General features: G+C 45.5%; 1 protein-coding gene across 1 annotated transcript in view; it reads left to right on the top strand.

Moving 5' to 3' along the window:
• Nucleotides 1–987: 987 nt before the first annotated feature.
• SPATA16 (spermatogenesis associated 16) overlaps nt 988–26,424 on the top strand; it is a gene marked incomplete at its 5' end in the record, with an annotated part of 45,246 nt that continues 19,809 nt past the window's right edge. Inside the window, 3 exons of the mRNA XM_054179095.1 lie at nt 988–1,133; nt 9,471–9,560; nt 22,478–22,562. Coding sequence (XP_054035070.1) covers nt 988–1,133; nt 9,471–9,560; nt 22,478–22,562 — 321 coding nt within the window. The remainder of the gene's footprint in view (nt 1,134–9,470; nt 9,561–22,477; nt 22,563–26,424) is intronic.

Here is a 26,424-nt window from a genome sequence, read left to right as displayed (position 1 = left end):
CCAGTAGAAGTCATGGTTCATCATAATCACATAACCTCTAAAGGAGATTTCAGTACGTTGTCCAAAATACAGAGTTCCTCAGAAACTATTGCAGTGTGTTGGTTCCACAATATATGTTTCAGTAGAAAGCTTTGGGGCTGGCTGGGTGGGGTTTTTTTTTTTGGCTTCTGTGACAACTCCTCTCACCCTGGCAGTCATGGGAACACTCCATAAAACAGGGTAGGTAATGAGAGGCACAGATTTATAGTGCAGCACACAGATTCAGCTGAAGTCAGACAGCTGATACTTTCCTAAAACCTTTGTTCCAGATTTAATGTTTTCCAAGCAAATTATTTACACTGAGAAAGACCCCTAAGTTCGCACTGCAGGGAGGTAAAGCCTTTATCTGAAGTTGGGCCAATAAACAGGAATGACTTAGGTTTAGGAGTGCTGCAGGAAACATCGTTAGCTTCTGTGGGAGGGAGAGAGTCACGTCAAGTTTATTTTTATAGAGCAGCATCCACCTAGAAATCAGCACAAACTAAAATGCTATGTCCTCTGAATTTGGTGGGCCACTTGTAATCTCACTTTTGCAGAGAGCTCCAGTCTCCAAAAAAGGCCAGAACAGTGATAGATATGTAAAACCTGTCAGCCCTCAGGGAGCATAAAACTTGGGTTTGAACCTCTCGACTCTTCTGCCCTTACCAGTAACCAAATCCTTTCCACATACCTGTGGTTCCTGCAAAAAGGCTCACTGTAGTCCAAGAAGGAATTTCAGCCTAGACATAGACAGATTTTAAGATCAACTCATTGAGAAATGTGGGGAGAGCAAGCTCAATCCCACCCCACGGTAAGGGCATGCAGCCTGGTAAGTTCAGCTGGTCAAAAGTCAACACTCCCCAGATTCAATGTTTTCTGGCAAGCGCTGGCTTTCAGAACAGAAATAAGGATAATGTCTTGTAAGGTGTAATATAACAGTAGTAAATTAGAGTTTTGTTTCTTGTACAGCTTTGCAGTAGAGGTACTTCTGTAGAAAATCCCTTGGAGGCATCTGCAGATGATATTTCCAGCATTGCCAGTTTCATTGAGACAAAGCTCGCAATGTGCTGCTTAAAAATGAAGAGGCCTAGTGATGCTCTGACTCATGCACACAGGTAAGAATAAATACTGATTAGATACACTTCTAAGACTGAAACAACAAAAATTAAACAATGACAATGTAAAAATCTTGTGCAGGAAGGATCAGTCTAACATTGAGTTACAGTAGACACCTATACATTTACTGCTTTCATAGCTCAGTAGGTAAGGATGTGCAGGTAAGTCACATACATAGTTCAGAGCACCCTTAATACATAGAATACATAGAATAAACCAGGTTGGAAGAGACCTTCAAGATCATCGCGTCCAACCCATCAACCAATCCAACACCGCCCAAGCAACTAACCCACAGCACCAAGCACCCTGTCAAGTCTTCTCCTAAAAACCTCCAGTGATGGCGACTCCACCACCTCCCCAGGCAGCCCGTTCCAATGGGCAATCACTCTTTCTGTATAGAACTTTTTTCTAACATCCAGCCTGAATCTCCCCTGGCGCAGCCTGAGACTGTGTCCTCTTGTTCTGGTACTGCTTGCCTGGGAGAAGAGACCAACATCCGTCTGTCTACAACCTCCCTTCAGGTAGTTGTAGAGAGTAATAAGGTCACCCCTGAGTCTCCTCTTCTCCAGGCTAAGCAACCCCAGCTCCCTCAGCCTCTCCTCGTAGGGCTTATGTTCCAAACCCCTCACCAACTTTGTTGCTCTTCTCTGGACTCGTTCCAGCAAGTCAACATCCTTCCTAAACTGAGGGGCCCAGAACTGGACACAGTACTCGAGGTGTGGCCTAACCAGTGCAGTGTACAGGGGCAGAATGACCTCCCTGCTCCTGCTGGCCACACTGTTCCTGATGCAGGCCAGGATGCCATTGGCCCTCTTAGCTGCCTGGGCACACTGCAGGCTCATGTTCAGTCTACCGTCGACCAGCACCCCCAGGTCCCTCTCAGCCTGACTGCTCTCCAGGCACTCTGACCCCAGCCTGTAGCTCTGCATGGGGTTGCTGTGGCCAATGTGCAGAACCCGGCACTTGGATGTGTTAAATCTCATGCCGTTGGACTCTGCCCATCTGCCCAGCCTGTCGAGGTCCCTCTGCAGAGCCTCTCTACCCTCCAGCAGATCAACTCCTGCGCCCAGCTTGGTGTCGTCAGCAAATTTACTGATGATGGACTCGATGCCCTCGTCCAGATCATCAATAAAGATGTTAAAGAGCATGGGGCCCAGCACTGATCCCTGGGGCACACCACTGGTGACTGGCTGCCAGCTGGATGTGGCACCATTCACCACCACTCTCTGGGCTCGGCCCTCCAGCCAGTTCCTAACCCATCGCAGTGTGCTCCCATCCAAGCCATGGGCTGACAGCTTGGCCAGGAGTTTGCTATGGGGAACGGTGTCAAAGGCCTTGCTGAGGTCCAGGTAGACTACATCCACAGGCCTCCCCACATCCACCAGGCGGGTCACCTGATCATAGAAGGAGATCAGGTTGGTCAGGCAGGACCTGCCCTTCCTAAACCCATGCTGGCTGGGCCTGATCCCTTGGCCATCCTCTAAGTGTTGTGTGATTGCACTTAAGGTTGAAGCCAGACAAATATAACCACGCTCAGCCTTATACAACAGTAATGATATTAGAGGCTCTTGATCTTTTTCAAGCCAGATTAGGTCAGGGATGGCTTCAAATTATTTTCATTATCTAATTCCTCGTGGGCTCACTTTGGATCCACATCAAAGACCAGCACCACCAGCAATGCATAAAGAAGCCAGAAACAAAACTTGGGCATGGTGGAGGATGAAATTCCCCTTCGTTTCAGACGAGTTAGGATTTTGCCGGGTTTGTGCTGCCTTTAGTTACCACTCAGGCATAACGATAGTTTGTTAAGGGCATGCATGTCCTGCCAGCAACACTTCATTAACTGAGGGCTCTGTTAAGCTTTTTCCCTTGTATGAGATGTATTAGGATGGACACTGCAATTAGCACAGGGTGAGAATTTTTTCATACCATCATCTCAAATAGAACTACAAAAGAGGAGTTACAACCAAAGGAGGCGGCACACGCTTCTGCCTGACGCGCAGCAGACAGTGGGGAAGAATAACATGTTGGTAAGGAAATGTGATGCCGTCGTGGCAGCAGGTTCATTCACCTACATGCAAAGTCATGAGAAGTCTGACTTAATGACAAGCTCTTCATCTCCTGTCCCCATTCATCCACACCCCTTCCCCAAGCACTTTTTGTTTGAAGAGCTATGCCTACCTTGAGTCCACGTCGTGGGGGGGTCCATCCTTCAGATGAGTTCCAAGCACCATCTGGGTTGGGGGTCTGAATGCCCATGAGTGGTTAGAGAACAGCATCTGCTTTCCCAGAGCACATCTAGCAGGCACACACTCCTTGCAGGCCGAGGATTCTGTTAGGTGAGCCTAAGCAAACGAAGTAGGGAAGACTATGAGAGGCTCATATAAAAAAAATAAATAACCACCACCAAATGACCTGCACATCTCATGTAAACCCAAACCCAACCACATTTGTTCAGGGCTTCTCAAAGAACCTGCTAATGTAAGAAAAAAAAAGAACTCTGTAAAGTTTGACTGTACTCTCAACTTTCAGAGAGATGGTAATGACCACTCTCTTTCTAACTGTGATTTCCAAGAACACTAAAATAAGGAAGCTGCTTGGACTGTATAAATATAACTAGAACAGGAAATACTTTTCTTTGCCTCCTTTAAATTCTCTCACTTTCAAAATAGTAAGATGTGTTGACTCCAGGGCTACAGAAGCGAAAGCTTATTCAGACATGCTTTGGATTCAATGGTCTTAAAACAGGAACAATGACCTACAGAGAAATAAATGGAGTTAGACTGAAATCACCGGAAAACTGACGTAGAGAAAAAGAAAATCTTCACTCCTCTTTCCTAGCACAAAGAAAAGTGGCCATCAGTAATGTCAATTTTCAATACAATTCATTTAATGACTTGCAGAATGGGAATGCATCTGCTGACCAAGGCTGTCACGCAGTAAGACGCAGGAACTGATACAACAGAACACCAGTTGAAAGAAAAACAACTTTCTGAGGCATAATTAAGAAAGGCAAACCTTGAAATAGTCATTTTCCAGAAAGAACAAAAAATTATGCTGACCTCCCTGTTGTGAATATGCCCTCAGAAAATGAGAATATATGTTAAATTTATTTTATATATATATAGACAAACTCTGCAACGGGGTATTTACAGTCACCCTTCACAGGTATCGCTATTCGGTGAGTGAAGCTGTCTTTACAGAACGTTTGTGTATGGGCAATTGAATCAAACAATTCACAGAACTTAGAATCGAAACGAATCCAGAGAGCGGCGGGGGGAGGGCTTGGTCAGTGACCGGCAACCCTCCACCCGCAGCAATCCAAACGCTACCTTCACTGGCAACTCTATAAAGAAAGGCTTGACTTACAAGCTGAGAACTTCGCGAGGTCTCCCCTTGATAATGTTCATAGTCCAGAAACGTGGCACGGATGTGCCGTGAGACGGAGACAGGAAGCGGCGCCGGCTGCGTGGCTGCACCGCGTGGCGGCTGCTCCTCCCAGGACACAAAGGGCTCCCGCTCGAGGGGGGCTGTGGCAGGGCAGCGACGCTGGCTCACACGGGCTGCTGGCGCTCCTCCTGCAGCAAGGGATCGCGCAGTGCTTGATCCCACGGGGTACTGTCCACGGCACCGCACGCAGCTGGGTGACGGTGGCAAAGGAGCGTGAGATCCTCTCGGGACACTGGGTTGAGTCTCGGACAAGCTGGACCAGGGCAGCACTGGCACGCACACACTCACGGGCTGCAACGCGATGTGGGGGGGGTCAGTTACCAAACGACCCCTATTTACCATTTGCCGTAGTGAATACTGGCCCAATGAGCAGTCTGTTGCTAACGCAAGGTTAACCAATGGACTAACACCTACCAAATACGGCATAAGTATATGCGATGCCCACGCAGGCTGTTTACCTGGACTCGGTGGCGCCAGGATCCCCCCTGCTGCCCCCAGAAAGGAGGAGGAAACAAAGGAAGGTTAACACTCAGAGGAGTATGTTCCAGAAACGTTTGGGGCACAATCCTGACCATAAGCAGCCTTCACTACACTCCCCTACTAACATTAGCTACTGGCAGCAGTTAGCTAGTGCAGATAGACTTTTTATTCTCATTGAGTTTGTGTGTCATCACCACATTTTAATGGTTTGCTGGTAATCCTTTGGCATTAATCAGGAATCCAAATTAAAATATGCATTCCTGCATTTATTTGCATTTACTGAACTAGCCTTTCTTTAATTTCATGTAAATTTCACAGCTCCTGCATTCATTTCTGAAACTTTATTAGCCAAAAATCAGTTTTAATATTCTCACCCACAGTTGTAGCAAATCCATAGAAGTGGGTTTTGCTAGAAAGGAATCTTTCCAAGATGTCACAACTAGAGACAGAGTGAAAAACAGAGAACAAGGCCAGCAGCTCATTTTAAAGAACAGGCATCTTTAGAGGAACAGCTGTTCCATTCTTAAGAAAGAAAAGGGAGTACAATTTAGATCATCACCTTTAGATCCTGTACAAGAAGCCAAGTCTGGGTCATTCTGAAGAGGAGTGATTGTATTCTCTGGCTTCCTACTATCAAAATTTAAGGCTGCCTTTAGCATCCCTGGCATAATTGAGGACACTGGCCGGGTTCTGATCATTTGTCAGACCAATACAAAACATTTAGCCTTTGCAATCAAACACTATGAAAACCACTTCTCATCTGTCACAGCTCTGAACAAATGTACCACAGATTGGCCTCCCCAAGCAACATCTGCAGTAACCTACTTGACCACCACTTTTCATCATAAGATAGCCATCAAAATAATCCCTAGCTTGCAGTCTGAAGCCATAAAATGAATCACACAATATTTACATGCCCTGTGGCCCTTCTGGCCCAGGCATTATGGCATACCAGGCTTTAATGATCTTAATAACCCCGTATGGCTTGCTGAGAAATTCAATTTTTCCCTTTGGTTGCAGAAGGCAATTTTCAATTATAGCAGATGGCAAAACAGTGAAGGTCTGAGAAGTCAAGAACTGACTAAGAAACCTCAGATTAGTATTTAGGCCTTATGTTGCTCAGCCTAATAATGTCAGTAGTTGAATTTTTGCCCCAAATGAAAACAATCTTGATGCAGAGCATAGAATAGCAGGGAGGTCATTGTGCCCCTGTACTCTGCATTGGTTAGGCCACACCTTGAGTCCTGTGTCCAGTTCTGGGCCCCTCAGTTTAAGAAGGACATCGAGACACTTGAAGGTGTCCAGAGAAGGGCAACAAGGCTGGGGAGAGGCCTTGAGCACAGCCCTGTGAGGAGAGGCTGAGGGAGCTGGCGTTGCTTAGCCTGGAGAAGAGAAGGCTCAGGGGTGACCTCATTGCCCTCTACAACTACCTGAAAGGTGGTTGTAGCGAGGAAGGGGTTGGTCTCTTCTCCCAGGCAACCAGCACCAGAACAAGGGGACACAGTCTCAAGCTGTGCCAGGGGAGGTTTAGACTCGAGGTGAGGAAAAAGTTCTTCACCAAGCGAGTCATTCGTCATTGGGATGTGCTGCCCAGGGAGGTGGTGGAGTCCCCATCCCTGGAGGTGTTCAAGGGGAGATTGGACGTGGCACTTGGGGCCATGGTCTAGTTGTGAGGTCTGTGGTGACAGGTTGGACTTGATGATCCTTGGGGTCTCTTCCAACCTTGGTTATACTGTGAGACTGTGAGACTGTAATTTCAGCAAAGCAGCCCCTCAATTATGCCTGTTATTCAGAGGGCCAGGCCCAACAGAGAAATCCATAAAGCTGCTGCAGTTGCATGTGGAAAAGCAACCCCCAGTGCATCACATACTCAGCTCACCCACTGTCAAGTTTCACAGTTTTTGAAACTGGAGGGAGCAATGCAGAACTCCATGAGAGCTGAAAGTGGAGGATCCTTCAAAGCATGATATACACAACTTTCTCAATGAGACACTATACCCCCTTACAGTTTCTTTGTTTATTTTCCCTTTTTCCCCTCCAAGCAAGCTAAAATGAATCTGTATTGACACCATGTGCCTTGCTGTTTGCACATGGGAAAATAACACAGAACCTTGCTGTTAGAAAGGTGTTTTTTGTTGCTGCACTTACACTTCCTCAGCTGTTTTGGTCCTTGTGGCACACAAGGTCCGATCCAGCGATATGGCTTGATCCAGTTGCCTGAAGAGACTGCTGTTCATGCAGATCCTGTACATGGGTCAAGCACTAGAAAATGTGATATGAGGTTAACACCACCTGCCTGGCAGCAAGTGACAAAAAGTATGTTGGTTTTTGTTTCTGACTGCTTCTGATCATTCCTGCCCAGCTGCAATTTGGCTGCTGGTGCCATGGGAATCCTCTGCAAATAACTTTCTAAGCAGGGGAACAGAGCTGCCCATCACAGGTGGAAAGTCACACCTCTTCCCAATAGGATTACCACCATGTTACAGGAAGTCCACAGCTGGTCCTAGGATGTGCACTCTTAGTCTGGAGGAGGCTCAGGGGAGACCTTATTGCTCTCTGCAACTACCCGAAGGGAGGTTGGTCTCTTCTCCCAGGCAACCACCAAGAGAACAAGAGAACACAGTCTCAAGCTGTGCCAAGGGAGGTTAAGGCTGGATGTTAGGAAGAAGTTCTTCACAGAAAGAGAGATTGGCCATTGGAATGGGCTGCCTGGGGAGATGGTGGAGTCCCCATCACTGGAAGTGCTTAAAAAGAGACTGGATGAAGCACTTGGTGCCAGGGTTGAGTTGATTAGATGGTGTTGGGTGATAGGTTGGACTCCATCTCTAAGGTCTTTTCCAACCTGGTTAATTCTGTATAAGTGCCATCTTGAGGATGGCTGTGACCTGCCTCCTTCCCCCTGCTCTTCCTCCCTAGATCTGGAAATGGTGGGTGTAAGGGCCGAGATGAAGAGAAATTGGCTATTGTGGCATGTTTCTTTAACTTGATATCCCTGTGTGATGCCTGAAAAATGCTCATGAGAATGAGCACTCCGGTCTGAAATAAAAGCTCCAACCACCTCCAACACAGATGTAGGGGCCTCAGCATTAGCTTTTCTGGTCTACTGATGCTCTGCTTCTGTATCTAATCACTTGCAAATGAGGATGTAACCATTTAGAGCTTTAGGCCTTCTCTGTGAGCCTTGGAGAGAGTGCCGGCGGAGTTCATTTAATTCACAAGTCTAAAGCATCTCAGAGATACTTTGAGGTTTAAACTTATTTTGAAAGCTCCTCTGAAGGCCACAGACACACAGTCAATGGGTGCTGACACATACAGAAAAGGGAGTTATTGGGCTTCTGAAATACACTGGGTGTTTCCACAAATGTGAATTTATAGCTGAATGTCTCTACAAATATGTCATAGACTCAAGGTTATGAATCAGCTAATTACTTGGTTATGAAGTCAGTTATGTGGTGATGAGTGAAATCACAAGGGCAGTAGTTTTAAAGTTAACATGCTACTCAAAACTTTCAATGAGGAAACACAAGCCAGTTTGCAAGTTTCCTCTGTAACAGAATGTAGTGTTAGCCTCTTTACTAAGGTCGTAACTATCTTTAAATACTCTAGGAGACATGCCACGATCAATATTTATATAGCATAGAACGATAAATACTAAACTCTGCATCCTAGAAGACACCAGGTGTAACTTTTCTCCAGACAATGGAAGAAGTGCTGACCAGAGATGCCTGTCACTGGCTGGAGATCTCACAAGTGGAACTAACTAGATGCAGAAGGAGCTGTCCCTCTTCCCCTCCCTCTGCTCTCATCAGAAGGCTACCCTGACTGCCAGTCTAACTACTTAGCTTATGCTATTTGTATCCTTCCAGCTTTTTCTGACATTGACTTGAAGCCTGTAATTTGTTACAGCTGGAATTGCATCTGCTGAAGTTAAGGGGCTAAGCAACATGCCAAGGTCTGCCCAAGTAGAATCTATCATTGCTACAGAAAGTATTTCAAAGTCTTCCAAGTTAGAACACATTCTGGATGCACAGTTTGTCCAGGCAGATGAGTCAGACAGCTGTCACTCACGTTTGTGGCACCAGGGGTTAAGAAGAAGTTGTACTGCAGCATTCTTCCTTATGTTATCTACAATATAGAATATTACCACAGGAACTGTTTTCTAGAACAACACACAAATCCCTAATGAAACTGCATTTATGATATAACCTCAACAAAAAAATTTAGTAATGCTTGTTCACATCCCACAGCTGTCAAGAGAGAGTTCCTATTACATCGGAGACCTACAGTGCTGAGTTGTATAGAAGTAGCTCACACAGCAAGAGCCAAACCACAGTTTGATTCTTAGCAGCTTTTAACAATGCAAGAGACAGAAATCTCAACTTACCCATCTCTCTTCTCTTTTAAAGGAGCATCAGCAAGAACCCGACTCACTTCCAGAACCACATGCGCCAAGCTGCTGCATTTAGGCGCTTAGGGAGATGCTCCGAAGCTGCAAGGTATGTTGGTGCTTGTGGATGTCTAATGCTTTCTCTGCATCCCTTTCATTCCAGCTCTCAGTAGTAAAGACATCATCTTATACCCAGGCTTTTCCAAAACCAGTGGGAGCTCTGCCTTGGCTTTGTGTATACGATCTCACATGCAGCAGAGCTCCAATCCTCCCAGTTGGTGTAACATGAATCATTCCAATTATGTCCCTAGCTGCAGTTTAGGCTAATGCCTGTAGGAGCATTTACTTGTTCCTGGGCACAGGGCTGAGCCCTGATCAGGTCCCAGGGGTGCTTTAGGGTTAAAAGCTACATGCACACAAGCATCTGCCACTCCCTGATTTCCCCATAACCCTGGGCAGAAGCTCAGGTGTGCTCCAAGGTCAGGGGGAGAGGGAGGAATAACAGTTTAAACCAAACAAAGCAAGCCCCACCAAACCCCACAATCTCAGGGTACACTGTGGCAAAATATAGCCTGTGTGCAGCTGATGAGATTGCTGGTGTGAACGGGAACTGCTGGCAGAAGACAGCCTGCAAGCTCTGCTTGTATGCCTGCATTAATGCTGCCAAAATCTTTGAAGTTTCATCATGCAGCAGAAGTTTGTAACTACTTAAAATGAAAGAAATGCAGGAGGAAATGCAATGGTGACTGATCACCACTACCACTACACTAACATTAGACACTCACAAAGGACTGTTCAGCTGAAGAGCACAGGGGGTATCACAAAATATTTCACAAATCATTAGCTAACTAATGGCAGAACAGTCAGTGGGAATTAGGCAAGAGACTGAAAGGGTCACTTTGCTCATCATTTAAGATGGATGCCCGTGGTAGAGCTCTGGAGCTATTCAAGTAGCAGCAAACCAGTTTGCACAGGGAGAGGAACAGACTGCATCCGAGCAGAGTCGTAGAGAGGATTTGGGAAGATGAACTTCAATTTTCTGTGCTGGACTTCAGCCAAAAACTTCAGGACCAGCACTTCTTCTGCAGGACATACACTGAGATTATGTCAAAGTAATCCCCACTAGTTTACAGACATCAGGTCAGGGAGAAGAAATTGGGTCCTCGAGGCACAGAAACATTTCCTCTGTATTTCTTTAGAAATAGGATTTCAGACAAACCTGAGATGTTCCACTTGACCATAAACCCAGCCACTTTTCAAACCAAAACTGGTTTACATTAAGAAAGTGAAACATTTTATTGAAGAACAATGCAGTGGTGTGGTATTTCCCACATCTCCTTTTACATCTCACTGATAAGAGTCTCTCGTTTATCCTGTTGGTGTGTTGATTGGAATAGAAATTGTCATCTGCTGAACAATCATCAAGAGTTGAGGCCCACTGATCAGCCAGACATTTTAGAGCTGTGTTAGGAGAATATGTGACAGGTAGGGAATTCTGCCCAGGATTTCAAACCCCAAAATCCACCAACAGCTGAAGTGGTATGAGTGGAATGGAGTCACCGTCCCTGGTGGTGTTCAAGCAGGGGATTGGACATGGCACTTGGTGCCTTGGTCTAGTAGTCATGAGGTCTTGGGTGACAGGTTGGACTCGATGACCTTTGAGGTCTTTTCCAACCTTGTTGATTCTGTGAACTGGTTTGGGTGCTGGGGTGGGGAGGATGGGTAAGGAAGGCTTCCTTCTTGAAGCCAGGCTGAAGATGATCCTTTTTAATAATCTCAATAACACAGGGTTTTTTAAACACATTGATATTTCCTAAGAAGCAATACATATAAATGCTTATATTTGAGAAGAGAGTATGGAGCAAGGTGATGTTCATAAATATGAATCCCCCCCTAAAAACCCAAAACACCAGTGGTTGGTGTTACTGCAGATAAGCAATCAGTGCATTTACTACATCAGCAGGCAAGAGGCAACTGTGTCAGCCTTTTTTTCCCCACACTGAGTAGCTTTCAGGACACTAGATGATTTTAAATGAGATTGTGTATTTTGTAGAGCAGAGGAGCATTCTGACAGACCGAATCCAGAGTGGTTCCAAAAGCAGTGACTATAGCAGTATTCAGAGTTTAGCCTAGTTTAACATAGTGTTATAGCAACTGTGCAGAGCTGCTTGTGCAGATTGTGTTAAACTAAGCTTAGCCCTACTTCTGTCATCTCACTGGAGTCACTGGTCTTAGTCAAAGCCCACTCATGGTGCAGAATGTACTCAGCTCATTGCAGATAGACCATGACATACAGATGTTCAGCTGCAGTTTACAGAAATACAAACTTGTCCTTTTCCTACATTTTGTTCAAATGCCTTTAAGCCATCATTTATTTCTGCTTGCTTTTTGCCCAAGAACAAGGTCACCCAATTCTTTCTTTCTGCTTTCAAGTATCCTGTGCCTTTCCACTCCCTCATGTGATTTCTATTGCCTAGTCCATTAAATACATCCAGAACCCTGTACTGGATACATGAACAGGAGTGGCATGAGCAGCATGGATAATCACATTTAACTCAGCCTACTTATCAAGCTGAGATTTTGTCTCTGAGGGCACACCAGACAGAAGTCTTGATTCAGAGAAAGTCACAGGTTAGAGTAGGGGCAGTTGTAATTTAGGTTCCCCTCTGTGTAATCTTCACTAGTACAGCCCAGTTTCAGGAGAATAAGCACATGAAGCAGTCTGACTACAAGGACATCCGAATTAATTGAAGGAGTTTGCTATGCCCATATCTACATGCCTTCTGAATTCTGTCAGCTGCACAGCGACTCCTTTGGGATAGCACTGTGAGAGGGTGCCACCATGCAGAGTGCAGCCTAAGGCCATTTGGCATTGTAAAGCAATCCCAGAAACACCACTGTGGGGGTCACAGCATCTCCAAAGTGCTGCAACCACTGTCACTACCATGTCAGCTAGCAAATATTTTTCTCTCCAGTTGGTATCTCTGATGTCAGAGGACCGCTCTTGACAACTGAGTATTTAAAACTCAGATGGGAGAAAACCTATTTCAGTTGAAAGCCCACCTTCCCCTTCAACAAATGGACACAAATGCATTATATATAAATTCAGTCAGGAAGTTATCAGGATGTTTTAAGTATTAGAAGGTATTTAGGCTTAGGATCAGCCTCCAATAGCAGGTACTGGAAATACCCTCCAAAGGACACACGGTCAGAGATGATTACAAGATCATTTAATAATCAGAATGGAAAATTGAGGAAGGGGCCTTCAGCTCACATCTGTCCCAAACCCAAGAAAATGCCTTTGGAGAAGGCCAAGAAAAACTCAATCTTCCTGGCAACATAAGGACTGCTACCTTAGGGAAAGATGAAAGAAGAGACATGGATGTGCAAGGGTAACCACAAGTGGCAGAAGCAGCTCAGAAGACCATACTAACTCTAGGGACAGAGCAGATAAACCACCAGCCCTGACTTTCAAGGACACAAGTGCTATAAAGGGAACATGCACCCAAGAGTGAGGCTCAAGGTTCCTAAAAGAAGAGTTATCAGAGCCAACGTGTCCTTGAAGTCACCAAGCCCATGGGCTGTGACCCCACAGCTGCCTGTTACACGGCTGCAAAAGGTCTAACCAGATGAGCAATAAGGCATGAAAGCAATTTTTCTTCTTCACTCACGTAGTGCAGGCTATTGTGGACACTGAACAGCCCTGAGTCAGCAGTAAGGTGACAATTTTATGTCACTTACAAAAAAATAAGGCTACCCATTTGTTTGAAAACAAAGTTTTAAGTACAGAGGGGATTTTGCTTCTTTCACTCATGAAGCTGTATAGCTCTCATCTTTCTGCTAATCAAAATGCTGTGCTGATTTAACAGTGTCACTGTGTTCTGTGAAAAGCTTAAGAGAGCTCTTTCATCACCAGTTAGAACACTAGTGACTTGAAATTAGTTGTATACATGTAAGGGAAAAGAGACTGTCCCTCTGCCAGAACAAACAACTCAGACTCATCTGACTGCACAGAGGAAGGGTAAGCAATCCTCAAGAAGAAAGAAGGTTAAGAATTGTAATAGCTGTGGTACAGCTGACTCAGCTTTTTTACATCCTTATTTATGTGTATCTATAAAAGAATCTAAATATTCCCATCAGCTGAAAGGCAAACCAAATCTGCCAGTAAACCTTAGCCCTGTACTTGGCACTGATGAGGCCACAGCTTGAATATTAGGTTCAGTTTGGGGCCCTTCACTACAGGAAGGGCACTGAGGCGCTGGATCATGTTCAGCGGTGGTGAAGGGTTTAGGGAACAAGTCTTATGAGGAGCAGCTGAGGGAACTGGGGTTGTTCAGGCTGGAGGAGGCTGAGGGGAGACCACCTCACTCTCCAGAACTACATGAAAGGAGATGGTAGTGAGGGAGGGGTTGGTCTCTTCTCCCAAGTTAAGCAGCAACAGAAAGAGAAGAAATGGCCTCAGGTTGTGCCAGCAGAAGTTTAGACCGGACATGAGAAAAAACTTCTTTACTCAAAGAGTGGTCAGGCACTGGAACAGGCTGCCCAGGGAGGTGGCTGAATCACCATGCCTGGAAATACTCCAGAGCACATGTAGACATGGCTTTTCAGGACACTGCTTAGCAGGCATGTTAGTGTTGGGCTGATGGTTGGACTCAATGATCTTAGAGGTTCTTTCCAATCTCAGTGAGTCCATGATTCCGAGAGGTCAGGTCTGTGTTCCCTTCAAGTCCCACTTGAAAATGTAGGGAAAGCTGGGCGATGAACTTGTGTCAGCATGTGTGTCCAGTTTTGTTCTACAAAGCACACAGTTGTACCAAGGTAAGATTTATGCATGACTGGGGTGGGAAATGCAAGCTCAGGGAGCCTGCCCCTTGCACCCATCCTCATGTCTGCCACCTGCCTTTGCACCTGCCAGATCTTCTCTAGGGGGGAATAGAGAGAGAGAGGGAGGGAGAGAGGTGTTTATATTCATGCTGTATTCTATTTGTTTCAGTTTTCCAAAACCGAAACAAACAAAAAAGATCAATTTCTGTATCAATACTTTCAGTTCTGTTGCCGCAGCAACTGCCCTCCCACCCCCACGGACACCGAGAACGCCTCCGGAGCGCTGCGGTGCCTCGGGACGGCTCTTTTGTGCCGTTACGGCGGTAACCGCCGAGCCCAGCGCCTCGCGGCGGCCCCGAGCTGCGGCTGGCGAGCCGCGGCCCGCCGGCACCCCGCGCCCGGCCCGGCCCGGCCCGGCCCGGCCCGGCCCGGCGCGGCTCCTCCGTGGCGGCCAGGCCCGCTCGGGCACGGGGCAGGCCCCGCCTCCCACGGCAGGCGCGTTGCAGGGGGCCGGCGCTGCCCCGGAGAAGGAAAGAAACGGGATCCATTTGGGGCCCTCAGGCATGAAAGGGGTTGAGAGCTCTTTTGCTGGCTTGGTGACCCTCTCCCTCGCCAGAGTACCACTCTGCAAGGAGTGTTTCACCAACTGGATCTAGGAAAGGAGCTCTGACAAGGGCTGGGATCAACCAAAGCCCGAAAGAGGGTCCCCGTGGCCTGTTACTTAATTTGCCATCAACGTCTGATGTTGGTCCATAGCTAAAGTGTCCGGCCGTGAGTGCTGTGCCACACACATTATTCTTTATAGTCAAGACTGCCCAAGTGTCAAACAAGAGCTCGCTCAGACAGGGCCATGTCAGAGGCAAAAGAAAGCCTTCAGTAATGTGTTTTTCCACATCCCCTACCAGAATAAAATCCAAACGTCGACACTAGAAGGTTATCTCCCTGACTTGGGAGCATGAGGTCCAAAGAGCACAACAAGCACCAGCTAGAGCCCAGATCAAGCACAGCCCACACACCTCTGGAAGTTGCATGGCACCACCGTTGTGACCAGGTCGTTCCAGCGTCCCATCTCTTGCCAACCAGCTCAGCTGTGAAGCGAGCACAGGCACTGGGGCCTCCCACACCTCCTGGGTTTTGTGCAGCGTGTCCATTTCGACTAGTACCTGTTTCACATCAGTCCAAGATCCTGCTGGACTTAGCGGCCCCTTCTCTTGAGCATCCCCTGCCATTTCAAGGGATTTGTCCCTTCCCCATGCATTGCTTAACACACAGTTGTAAAGCAATTCCTGTGCCCTTGCCTTGCATGGCAGTTGCCATGAAATGAGAAGCCTTTGTCATCGCTGTGCAGCAATCTCAATGCAACATAGAAAGTTGTTAGCATCCAGGGTTTAGCCAGATATGGCGACGACGGAGGTTCTTGGAATCAATACGGCTGACCAATATGATCGGGTATTGATCCTTTATTGTTCCAGTATTGCAGGCCTATGGCTCAGGCCTATGGTGAAAGCATGGTGCAGTAAAGCATGGAAGGAGAGGAGACAGGACAGGCAGGAAAAGAAGAAGAAGAAGTGTGTAGCAAGGAAACTGCTACAATTTCTATAACCTTGGTATGCCTTGTTGGCATGGACTCATTGGTCCCCTAGGAGTGACCACACATCACACTATGGTAGATTATTGGTCCAACTATGGATGACACACGAGGTTTGTTGATGCAGGTGCATGTCCTGTTGTCCCGAGATAACTCACTATGTTTCTAGCTACCAGCGTCTTGTTTTAGTTACAGTGCTGCAGGCACAGCACTGTTTTGGCATACTGGTAGCTGGCTCTGCACTTCTGCTGAGCATGGCCTACCACCATGTCAGGCTCTTAGGCCTGAACTGCCAGATTGCTCACACCACTCATAACTGGTGTCCCCACACCAGGGGACAGGCAATTATCAAAATAAGAAATGGATTCTAAAGAGAAGTGCTGTTTTCCTTGCAGGCAAACTTAGTCCTGCTTTCTAGCAATGGGCTGGTGACCCACAAACTTCAGCAGGCGTACCTCATCATCAAGCTAGAAGGGTTTGGCAGGACAGAAGGCTTTTCTAGCAGCTTCTCATTTGAATGCTCACTGGTGCAATGTTTACAAGGCACTTTCAGCCAGCGTTCTACAGCAATTAGCAACACCAAGGTGTTATGCACAGATAACTTTTTACCACGTTTTGGGGCTAGTGATACAGGTCAGTCCTGGCAGTAATTTCATTCCTGCTCAGTATTCTGGAGCTCTGTTTGTCTCTCATCGTGTAGTGGTTTCCAAGTGGCTCTCTAATGTCAAAATAATGGCTTTACATTTATTTAGGATATATAGAGCTCTTTAAAAATTAACTGCTATTACTAGGTTCACTTTTCAAATGGGATAATGACATTAAGATGACAACCTCCTACTTATTTCACTTGCAAACATCACTTTCCTCTTCGAATTTCAGAAGAAAATAAGGTCATCAAGAAGAATGAAGTAGCTTATTTTGCATCTCATAGCTCAGGCTCAGCCCTCTTGCATTAGAGATCTCAAATGACCAGGTGTCTGCATCAGAGCTGATCTAAATATTGACGTTCCTGTTACACTGCACAAATAGAGTTATACTTACCCTTTCCAAGCAGTGGGTCTGCATGGGACTAATATCACATGGCAATGGCTGAGGCCTTCTATTAGTACCACCTCCTGCAGATCCAGGTGAGATCACTTGAAGTAAGGAGCAAAGGTAATTTTCTGACAGTTAACAGTTCCTGATCTTAGCAGCAGTTGGGTTTGAATATCACAGACGAATGGAAGTTGCTCTACCATGCACAGGCTGTGGTTCTTCCTCACGCTTTGCCATCTGCAGAGAAACCCTCCTCTACCCTTTGGGGTTCCTTTCTTTTCTGTGCAGCTCAAGGGGAGCAGCCAAGGTTTAAGGAGGTGACCTTGAGCCTTGCTCTCCTCTCTTTTTCTCGCATTTCCAATGGCAAATCGACACGCAGCTGTTTAGCAACAATGTTAATTGTTCATCTTTGGAAATGCCACACTTTGGTGGATTCCAGAAAATTCCACACATTTCTTAAACCTGCACCATCCATTTTCTTCTCACAGGCTTGTGTGGCTGCAGTGAATGATTTCGTTGTACCCGGGCTGTTAGTGTCAGCAGCTGTCAGGCAGCAAAAGCCTCCTTTGACTCGTTTACTACAAGTCCTAAGCATGCCTGGAGATAGGCTGAGAGAGGCTGTGGTGTGCTCCTGGCTTCCACGTGTAGAAATAGATCTTACTATTCTGCACCACCAAGTGGCCAGATGGAGCAGATATAGCAAGAGATCTTCGGATCCAGGCTGACTACCTTACCCCAGATGGGTTTGGATACATTGTGGAAGTTTGTACTGGCCCTGACTAGCGCCTAGGAAAAACAGTATTTGAGTATCAAGCCTCATGTTTTGAAGGAAGGAAGTCATATGTTCTCTGACATCTGCTAAAGGTGTGTCTGGAGGTGCGTTATCAGAAGTACTTCGTCTCTCCTGTCTGATAGAGCTCTTGGATGGGCTGCACACCTGAAACTTGGGCATGTTTTAAGTATTTGGAACTAATAACTCAGAACTGGTGGATAGCTCTGTAAATATGAGGCCAGCATTTTGGAATAGCAGTGAGGTGGTTCTGTCAGAGTAGGAACAGACTGCACATGTCTTTGATCTTTGCCTTTAGAGTTTAATCCTACTGTCTTTAAAAACTGTAAAAAAAGCCCCCCCCAACCCCAGGAAAATGTATTACATGGTCTGAATGGGAGCTCTTTTCCCAGCCTTTTGTATCTTATGTTCCTTGTGCTAAGGAGGGTTCAAAGTTGAACTCTTAGACAGTCGCTCCAGAGGTACAACTCAGAGTGAGGTCTGGCCACGCAATGTAAGAGGTGATCCCAACTGAGCTGATCCCAAGTGCTAATATTACATATTGCACTGAATATGCAGCTATTGTACCATGGCAGGGAGTCATCCCTCATTCTGTTTCTGGGGATCTCAGTTAATTTATCAGGAAATTTCTTCCCAGATGCCTGTTGGGGAGGGGAATTAATCCTACTCATTCCTACCATACTCACTACAGAGCTTCTTTGTATCTGTGGAGTTCTAGTGAATGCTAAAGCAACTCCAATTCATTCTCAAGATAGATATTATCTCCATAAGCCTTTAACAAAAATACTAGCCTACAATATGTTCTAGACTTTTATATGCTTCATTCCACCTATAATTTTACATATAAAATCGACTGCAATTCACAATGGATGGCTAGTTCAGCCATTACAGATTGCCCCACTGATCTGTAGGTGGCATTTTATCAGTCTACAGGTTGGAGCAATGTTTTGAATGTACAAAAAGAAATGAAGGTTACAGCTGGTTCTGTAACTAATTTACCAGCTCCTTGAACAAATAGACACAGGATGTGTTTAGGACAGGTGAAAGTGTAAGTACCACTGGGCTAACCCAAACAAAAGAGGTTAAAGTAGACATACAGACAGAAACAACAATTATAGGGCTTGTGGAGTTAGGTCACTGTAAGAGTGACTGTTTCAGCTACATTATTTACCTATTCCCCAGACAATGTCATCAGATGCTGTCGGGAAGAGAAATCCATCGGCGAGGGGGGTGAGGGAAAGACTCGCAGCAATCAGTATGATTGATAAGCAAGCTTCAACTTTATTGTTCCACACTTCCTTATTTATAGTCTTATCTTATACATAGTTAATTCTATTCTAATTTAACACACACTATTGGTTACTTTCTAAAAGGTTACATCATTGTTTTCACTACTCTGTGGAATTTCCTAATTGCCCTTTTTCCCAGATCTTCACCTACTTCTTATCTTGTTTGCCTTCCTTCTCAAGGGCAGCTTGACTTCACCATACCAAGCATCAGAACTTTTCCACAACTCCTACTCCATTGCTATATTAATAACAGAAAGTCCTTCAAGGCCTAATTTGCACAGATGTTCAAACCATTTCCCAACAAGATGCAAGAAGGAAAGCTTCAGAGTCAGACAGTTTGAATTCCAGGAGTTTGAATCTGAGGATCTTGAATAGTAATTTCACTTCAGTATCTCTTTAAATATTTCACTTTAATCTCATTTCAGAGTGTCTCAGGCTCATCAGTCTCTTACTGAGAGTCTTTGTTACATGGATTTCTATGGGCCACACGGATAGGCACTCCCTAGGAGTCAGGAGCCCAGTGCAGTGCTTTGTGCCTTAGTGCATTTCCGAGGGAAGCAGCCTTTTCACCTGCCTGAGTAGCCATCCTTTGGCTTCTGAGTGTTTAGGTTTCTAAGTATTTTTCAATGCCCAGCCCTGTAACTATATTCAGACAGCATCATTTCACCAACACCTCTGTGTCTGGAAGTTCATAGTTCCCTATTCCATGTGTCACTTTGGTTCTGTGAACTGAGCCTTGGAGACCTTCAAAGCAAAATCTCTGACTTGGGCGTTGTGACCGTTTGAGGCTGTGCCTTTAAGAAAGGGGCACACTGGCCGTGGTCTCTTTCTCAGTGGGGAAGGGAAAGCAGAGCCTTTCCTTTCAAACCACCACACTCCTATTCAGGGTTGGATGCAGCCATACACATAAAGCCTTAATGCTTACATTTCTTTTGAAAGTGGAGGGTTTTAAGATCCCTCATAAGTGCCAGGGTCACAGTAGCCAGTGTCAGTCCCGACCTGTGTGTGCTCCCTGTTTGCCAAGGAACTGAGAAGTGAAACAGGGATGGAGGTGTTTGAAAGGCTCAGAGGGGTTTTATGTGTGTGCCTCCATTCCTGAGGTGACACATGGCAATGCAGGAGAAGTCTAGCAGGGTTTAAAAGAGATGTTGAAAAACTAAACACGAATGCTGGCAATGTGAGTGTGCTTCTGGTTATTGCAATAAGAACAAATTAAAAAGGCAGAATGAAGGGGAAAGGTATTTGTCTGGAGTGCAGCAATGCCAGGGACCTCTGCCATGAGCAGAGCAACATTGTGTGTAGCAGGCTGAGAGAAATGAGCAAAAGATTGTCCCAGGAGGATTGGTGCACTGGATAAGTAAATCAGTCAAATATGACTGTCCAGGTTTTACAGAAAACACTGAGAAACACAGAAAGATGAAGCACCTTGTCTGAGAGTCTAGATTTGTCCAAGGCTCTGTACACATCTTCACCTATGAAAGCAGTGCCATGCTGGGAGAACGCATTGGCTGTTACTGAGGAGTGGTAGGTCACAGATTGGACGTTGTGTTGTGCTGCTGGTGGGTGGATCCTTTCTTTGCCTGTCCGTGGCCTGTGGCAGGGATGGCAAAGTACTCAACAAGTTCCTTTGTGTTGACTGATGGTGTCTGACCCATGGCAACGCACCCGTAGCAGCAAGCAGTGAGAGGGTGATGCTTGGGGTTAAGTATTTGCCAGGTTTAATCTTTGAAATGACAGCAGCTGAGGAGCAATATATCTGTAGGATCCAAAATTGCAACTGACTGCTGGCAAAGGTCTTTAATTCCAAAAAAGACAAGGCTTTAGTGCTTGAGAATTGCTCTAAATTTAGACTGAAAGTCCCTTCTCTCCGATGAGGTGGCTAGAGGAGGCCACCACCACATACACTGATAGAGACTACCTATTGCTATTGGCACGGTAGCTGGAAGCTTTGTAGACAGCCTCCAGCACACCAAAGCTGCAGAATAATGTCACAGATGGGTTTGAAGCCTTCCCTGGGTTTTGTGCTGCATGTTCATTTCTGTTTTGCACCTCAGGACACAGTGAAGGTCTTTCCTCAAAATCATCACCAGGTCAAGCTGGCAAAGCTGGATGCTTTGCTCACCTGCTCTGCTTCATCCACAGGACCCATATGCCATTCCTGGAATTAAGCAGGATGAACAAAGGAGGAAATCCTCAGTGCCTTGAAAATTATTGGCAAAACTCTCATTGACTCCTTTGTTCATCCTGTGGTGGCTGACGATGTTCAGTCAGGAACTGGTCTTTGTTCCAGTGCAGTCAAAAGGATTTTTGCCAGTGATTTGCATGAGCATTGCATAAAGCTTATGGCTAAATCTATTCCTTATGTAGAAATCCATGGATCCTACTGAATTGCTTTTCTCCCAGTGAAATGAATGGGAGCTGTATGAGAACATCTAAGGGAAGATTGAGTTCCTGTTTGTAACAATATCTTACCCCCTGATACTGGGCCTGCTTTGAAATGTTTATGGTGAAATCCATGTATTTTTGGTTATATCTCACTAAGAGAATAATACAGCCTTGGAAAGTACATCCTGAAAGGGTATTACAACAGGATTGGGATTACTGTTTGTGAGACACTTTCAACTAGGGGCAAATTTCAAATTCAATTTACAGTAATGTCAAAGCACAATTAATATATAGACAATGATAAGGGGAACATGCAGAAGTACACAGTGACAGCACTACATCAACAAACTTTTGGTGCTGGTAATCAGGTACACAAGATTATTATATGTTTAATTGACTAAAGTGCCAATTTGGGATTCCATCTAGTCACATTTAATTGGATTTGGAATCTCTAGGGGAAAGGAAACGGAGAGCAGTGTGGAGAGGCAGCCATAAAAGCAAACTGATTTTCTAAAGTCTGTTGAAACTCTGCATTCATATCCATGGCACAGCAGTTTTTTAATACCCCTCAGTCTAGGAAGAGTAATGCAGTGATTGTCACAGACAGTGGGAGTACTAAAGCATACCCAATTATGTAGCAAGAGAGCTGATTACTTTCAGTTTGGGGACTTTGTTTTATAAGATACAGTTTAATCCAAGGTGAACTGTGTCTGAGTGTGCCACAGACAAGTGATGTGCCCAGACTGCACGCTGCAGGGTGCTTACATGTTGCTGCTGTGAGAGTAGAAATGTATCTAAGACACTTCACTCACAAATACTGTCAAGCAAAAAAAAGAAGAAAAGCTAAAGTATTCTGTTGCAGTCATTAAATATTTGCTGAGAGTGAAAGGTGATAAAGCTGTTAAAAGAAAATACAGGGTCGTGTGTTCACAGATGGTTTTGCTAACTAAAAAATGTTTACTAATGCTTGTCTTCAAGTTGGACAAAGACTGAGAGTTCTGTGTAATCTTTTGACACAAACCTCACGTTACACTCTTTTACTGTTACCTGCTTTGCATTTTGCTGTATCCATTCTTCTCTCCCCACACACTCATTCATTCTGCTTTTGTCATCAGGAGCGCCATGATTGCTGACTACGTGTACTGGCTGATGGGAGGCACTAAGAAGAGTACAAGCAAGTACATCAGATACTACTGGCAGGTAAAAAATTGATAGCTCAAAGAGGAAGGAGGTGCCTATCTCATTATTAAGACCAAAATGAAGGATTACTGCTTAAAAGACTGCCGACAAAGGTGGCTCTTGGGCACATCAATCACCAGGACACCAGACATTACAGCTGTATTTATAATGCAGTAGATTGTCTTGGACTAATTTTAAGGGCAAAATTCAAGGTTGTTAACCCTTGGTTCATACTTCAATTTTATGGACTGCTACAAAATTTAATTCTGGATACTGTACAGTCCCCTAAGCTAGTTTTTGTGAAGTCTTCCTACCTCAGTGACACTTTCCTTTTGCAGTTTTCAGTGGTACTAATCCTCTGACACCTTTCCGAGCTCCTCGGAAGGGGAGGGAAAAACATGACTGTAACAAATGGTCTCAGAGGAACCTAAAGTGTTCTGTGAAGGATGGCTAGGCAAGACCACATTGTACAAAGACTACTTATGAGGGGACTAGACCAATGACTTCAATGAGACAGGTCTCTTGAGTGATACTTATGTGAGATGGCTGTTCAGCCACATCAGCACAAATGTAAGTTTAAGGGTACCCCCTTCTGCTGAGGAGAGCTCTTAGAAACTTGGAGGCGAATAGATGTTTCATCCTCTGCTGGGAGATGCTTATTGCTGCAGGAACTTATCACTGCCAGTGGTGTCCCAGCCTAAAACCCCCTTTTCAATGAGAGCAAAGTCCATTTCAGAGAGAGTGCAACATTTGGGCCACAGGCCCAATGGCAGACCTCTCTGCCTTCCAGCATGGACCTTGCTACCAGCTTCTCCTTGTCCATATGAGGAATTAATGATTCCAGGAACAGTATATGTCCCTTGTGATAAAATTTCAGAGGCTGATCCCATTTGGGGTTCATTTTTTTTCTGTGAGAACATCTGTGACAACTGCAGTTTATGTGGAGAGGTGCAAAACGTGTCTAATATAAGCTGGAGTCATCAAAATCAGAAGCTGGTCTTTGATCTTCACTCACATGGTAAATTCTTCCTGTTAAAAACTATTATTAGTTGCATTCTTAGTGGTGAAATCAAATCTCAGTCTCATGTTTCAAAGATAGGAACAACTTGTCCATCAAAGCTCCAGACCATTTAAAAAAGCTACAGGGTAGCTCAAAGTAATCCCCAAGCAGCATTTTCAATTCATCCTGCCTTTCCCTGGATTGCAAAGCAGAGCTTTAAGATTTAGAAAGAAACCCGAGAAATCAGCGTAGAAACCCAGCCATTTCTTTGCTGTTCTCAAGCCCTTATTGTTCCCTCAAGTCACAAAGGTCCTCAAGAAGTTACATGTTCATGATGATCTTCCCTTTCTTTGTATACCTTCTTCTTTCTTCAGGGGGATGAAGCTACAGGCAGGATTTTGTGTTCTTCCCAGGATCATTTCTGGTTATGTGGCTTTCCATCTGCACATTTGCTCTTGAACAACTACAGAGGACATCACACAGAAAACTCTTTCAGACACATCTCTATATGCAGTCAACCTGTCTCCTACTAAATGAGCAGCCATTCAGCCACATAAAGTAGTTTGCTATTTCAGTGACTCAGGCATGAATTTTTGCTGCCCCTTTGAACAGTGCTGTCCATTTGACAGGCTAACCACATTAGTCACCACCTCTGGCTGTCTGATTCATCTCTTCACATTTAAGTCAAGTGCCCAAGAGATGTTGAGCTCAGTGCTGGGAAGGGCCAACATACCCTTCAGTTTCTGCATTTTAGAGTCCTTTTTTTCCCCTCTTTATTCTCTTGTTTGGGCTAAAAGCCTAGAAATCCCCTGCAGCAAGCATCTCACCTCTGTCCCAGCAGTATTTCCTTGCCAGAGTCACTCCCCATCTCTCAAGCACTTGCCTGAACCGCCAGATGGATGGAGCTTTCAGGTGTTGGCCTGTGGGTTCTGGCTACATTCATGTAAGGTGCTCAGTGATGCTCAAGCCTTTAGCTCTGCCTCTCACAGTTCAGATGTCTCTCTGAGCCCAGGCTGAGCACAGTTTATAATCCCCTTTCACGCAGGTTGCTTAGAGATTTAAAGCATACAAAGTTTTCTCCTCCAAAGTTTTCACAGGCTGAAGTTTTAGATCCTTAAAGACTTTACCCCATAAAAATCCAAGAGGATAATCAAACAAATAGCATCTATGTTCAGGGTCATTAGCTGGGGTTGGGGGGGGGGGGTGGAAATGCTCTTGGGTAATAATAATAATCCCTTCAGTAGCAGTATTGACCAGAAACTACAGATCGATTGTTTTCCCTGTCGGCTGACATTTGGCCGTTATTGCCCTCTGAGCTGGTCACTATCTGCATGCTGTGCAGAGTGGTCGTGGGTCCATGGCAATGCAGAGATACTATAGGAGTGACTTTGAACTGATCTTGAGGATGATAAAGCCAGAAAGTGAACCTTGCAGGCGGAATACAGAGTTTGTCATGAGCTGGTCTAGCCGCTCCTGTTTTCAGCTCACTGTCTCACTCCACTTGGAAAGCTAGACTGGTACCACTGTGTTGCTACCACTCATCCTCTAACAGCCCTGAACAGCTAAATAATGAATGTCCATAGAAATATGAAATCCAAAATCACTCTCCTATAAAGCAGTGCAGACTGGTAAGAATTCCCACAGGGAGGAACAAGAACACATCCGTTCATGGGCCCCTGAGCTCTTGGCAGGAGGACACACTTGCTATTTTCAGGTCTGATACCTCCAGATCTGTGGCACTGTGGATGTGGATAACATGGCTGTGCCCCTGGAAAGCTGGAACTCCTTCTCACCAGTGGGAAATGTTATCACTGCCCCAGGTGGTCATGATACTATTGCACACAGTTGAAGCTTGTCAATTTTCCAGGGCTAAATGGTGGTCCCTCCAGACTGCTCCTGCTCCAGTAAATGCAGGATAATGGGCTGAACAGATAATCTGTTACACAAGCAAACCCCCAGTGACACCCTGGACATCCAGGCAGAGCATTCAGTGTGAGAGCACTCAGGGTGCGTGCATGGCAGCCTATCCCATATCTGCTCAAAACAATTACAGTGTTTGGGTGCTATTTCTGCACACCCCATACCAATAATCAGGATGGAAATAAACTGCTGTAAGACTCTGTCAGAGGACCTGTTGTCTAAAGCCATTAAAGAGAAGGACATAGATGCATAACAAATGGGCACACTCAACCCTCCACTCCAGGTTGGTGGGAGCAGATGTCAGCTAAACAAGCAACCCACAGAGGCACAGTGTGTCTTGGATAATTTTGCATAAGTGGAGGATATACTGGAGAACCAAAGTGAGGACTTGTCAATAAAACACCAAGCTAGGCCCATAATGATACCTTCTGTGAGTCACTTCAGTGTGTAAGGTGATCTGGAAGGTGGATACACCCTGTTAAAAAACAGTATCTTTTCCTCTCATGCCTTTCCGACCATCTCTGGTAACTTTGTGTTGGCATTGCCGCTATTAACCACGGCTACACGTTTGCCAAGATACAGCAACGAAGCCTCACAGTTCCCCCAAGAGGACAGCCCTTGTCAAGGAGACAAGGCTTTATGAGCAACAGATGTAGCTAAAGCAGTGCTGAATGCAGTCTTACCCAGACCCCAACACAGGAGAAAAGGAGCTCAACCTCACTTGCTCTGACTGAGAAGAGTACCTAGCAAGACTGTTTCCAGGCTGGTAGCTCATCCTGGCACTTCCAGCACCAGTTCATTGGGGTCCACTGAGTGTGCAATCCACCTCTCCACATAAAACCAGCACAGTGCATCACTGGAGTCATTTTTAAGGGATGACAAGGTTCATCAGCTTCGTGTTGCCCTCTGCACAGGAGTGGATTTTACTCTTAATGCAAATAGGGTTTAAGACTAACATTCCAT

This window comes from Dryobates pubescens (genome assembly GCF_014839835.1).
Source record: "Dryobates pubescens isolate bDryPub1 chromosome 38 unlocalized genomic scaffold, bDryPub1.pri SUPER_38_unloc_1, whole genome shotgun sequence".
NCBI lineage: Eukaryota > Metazoa > Chordata > Aves > Piciformes > Picidae > Dryobates > Dryobates pubescens.
This window is presented reverse-complemented; position numbering and strand designations above follow the sequence as displayed.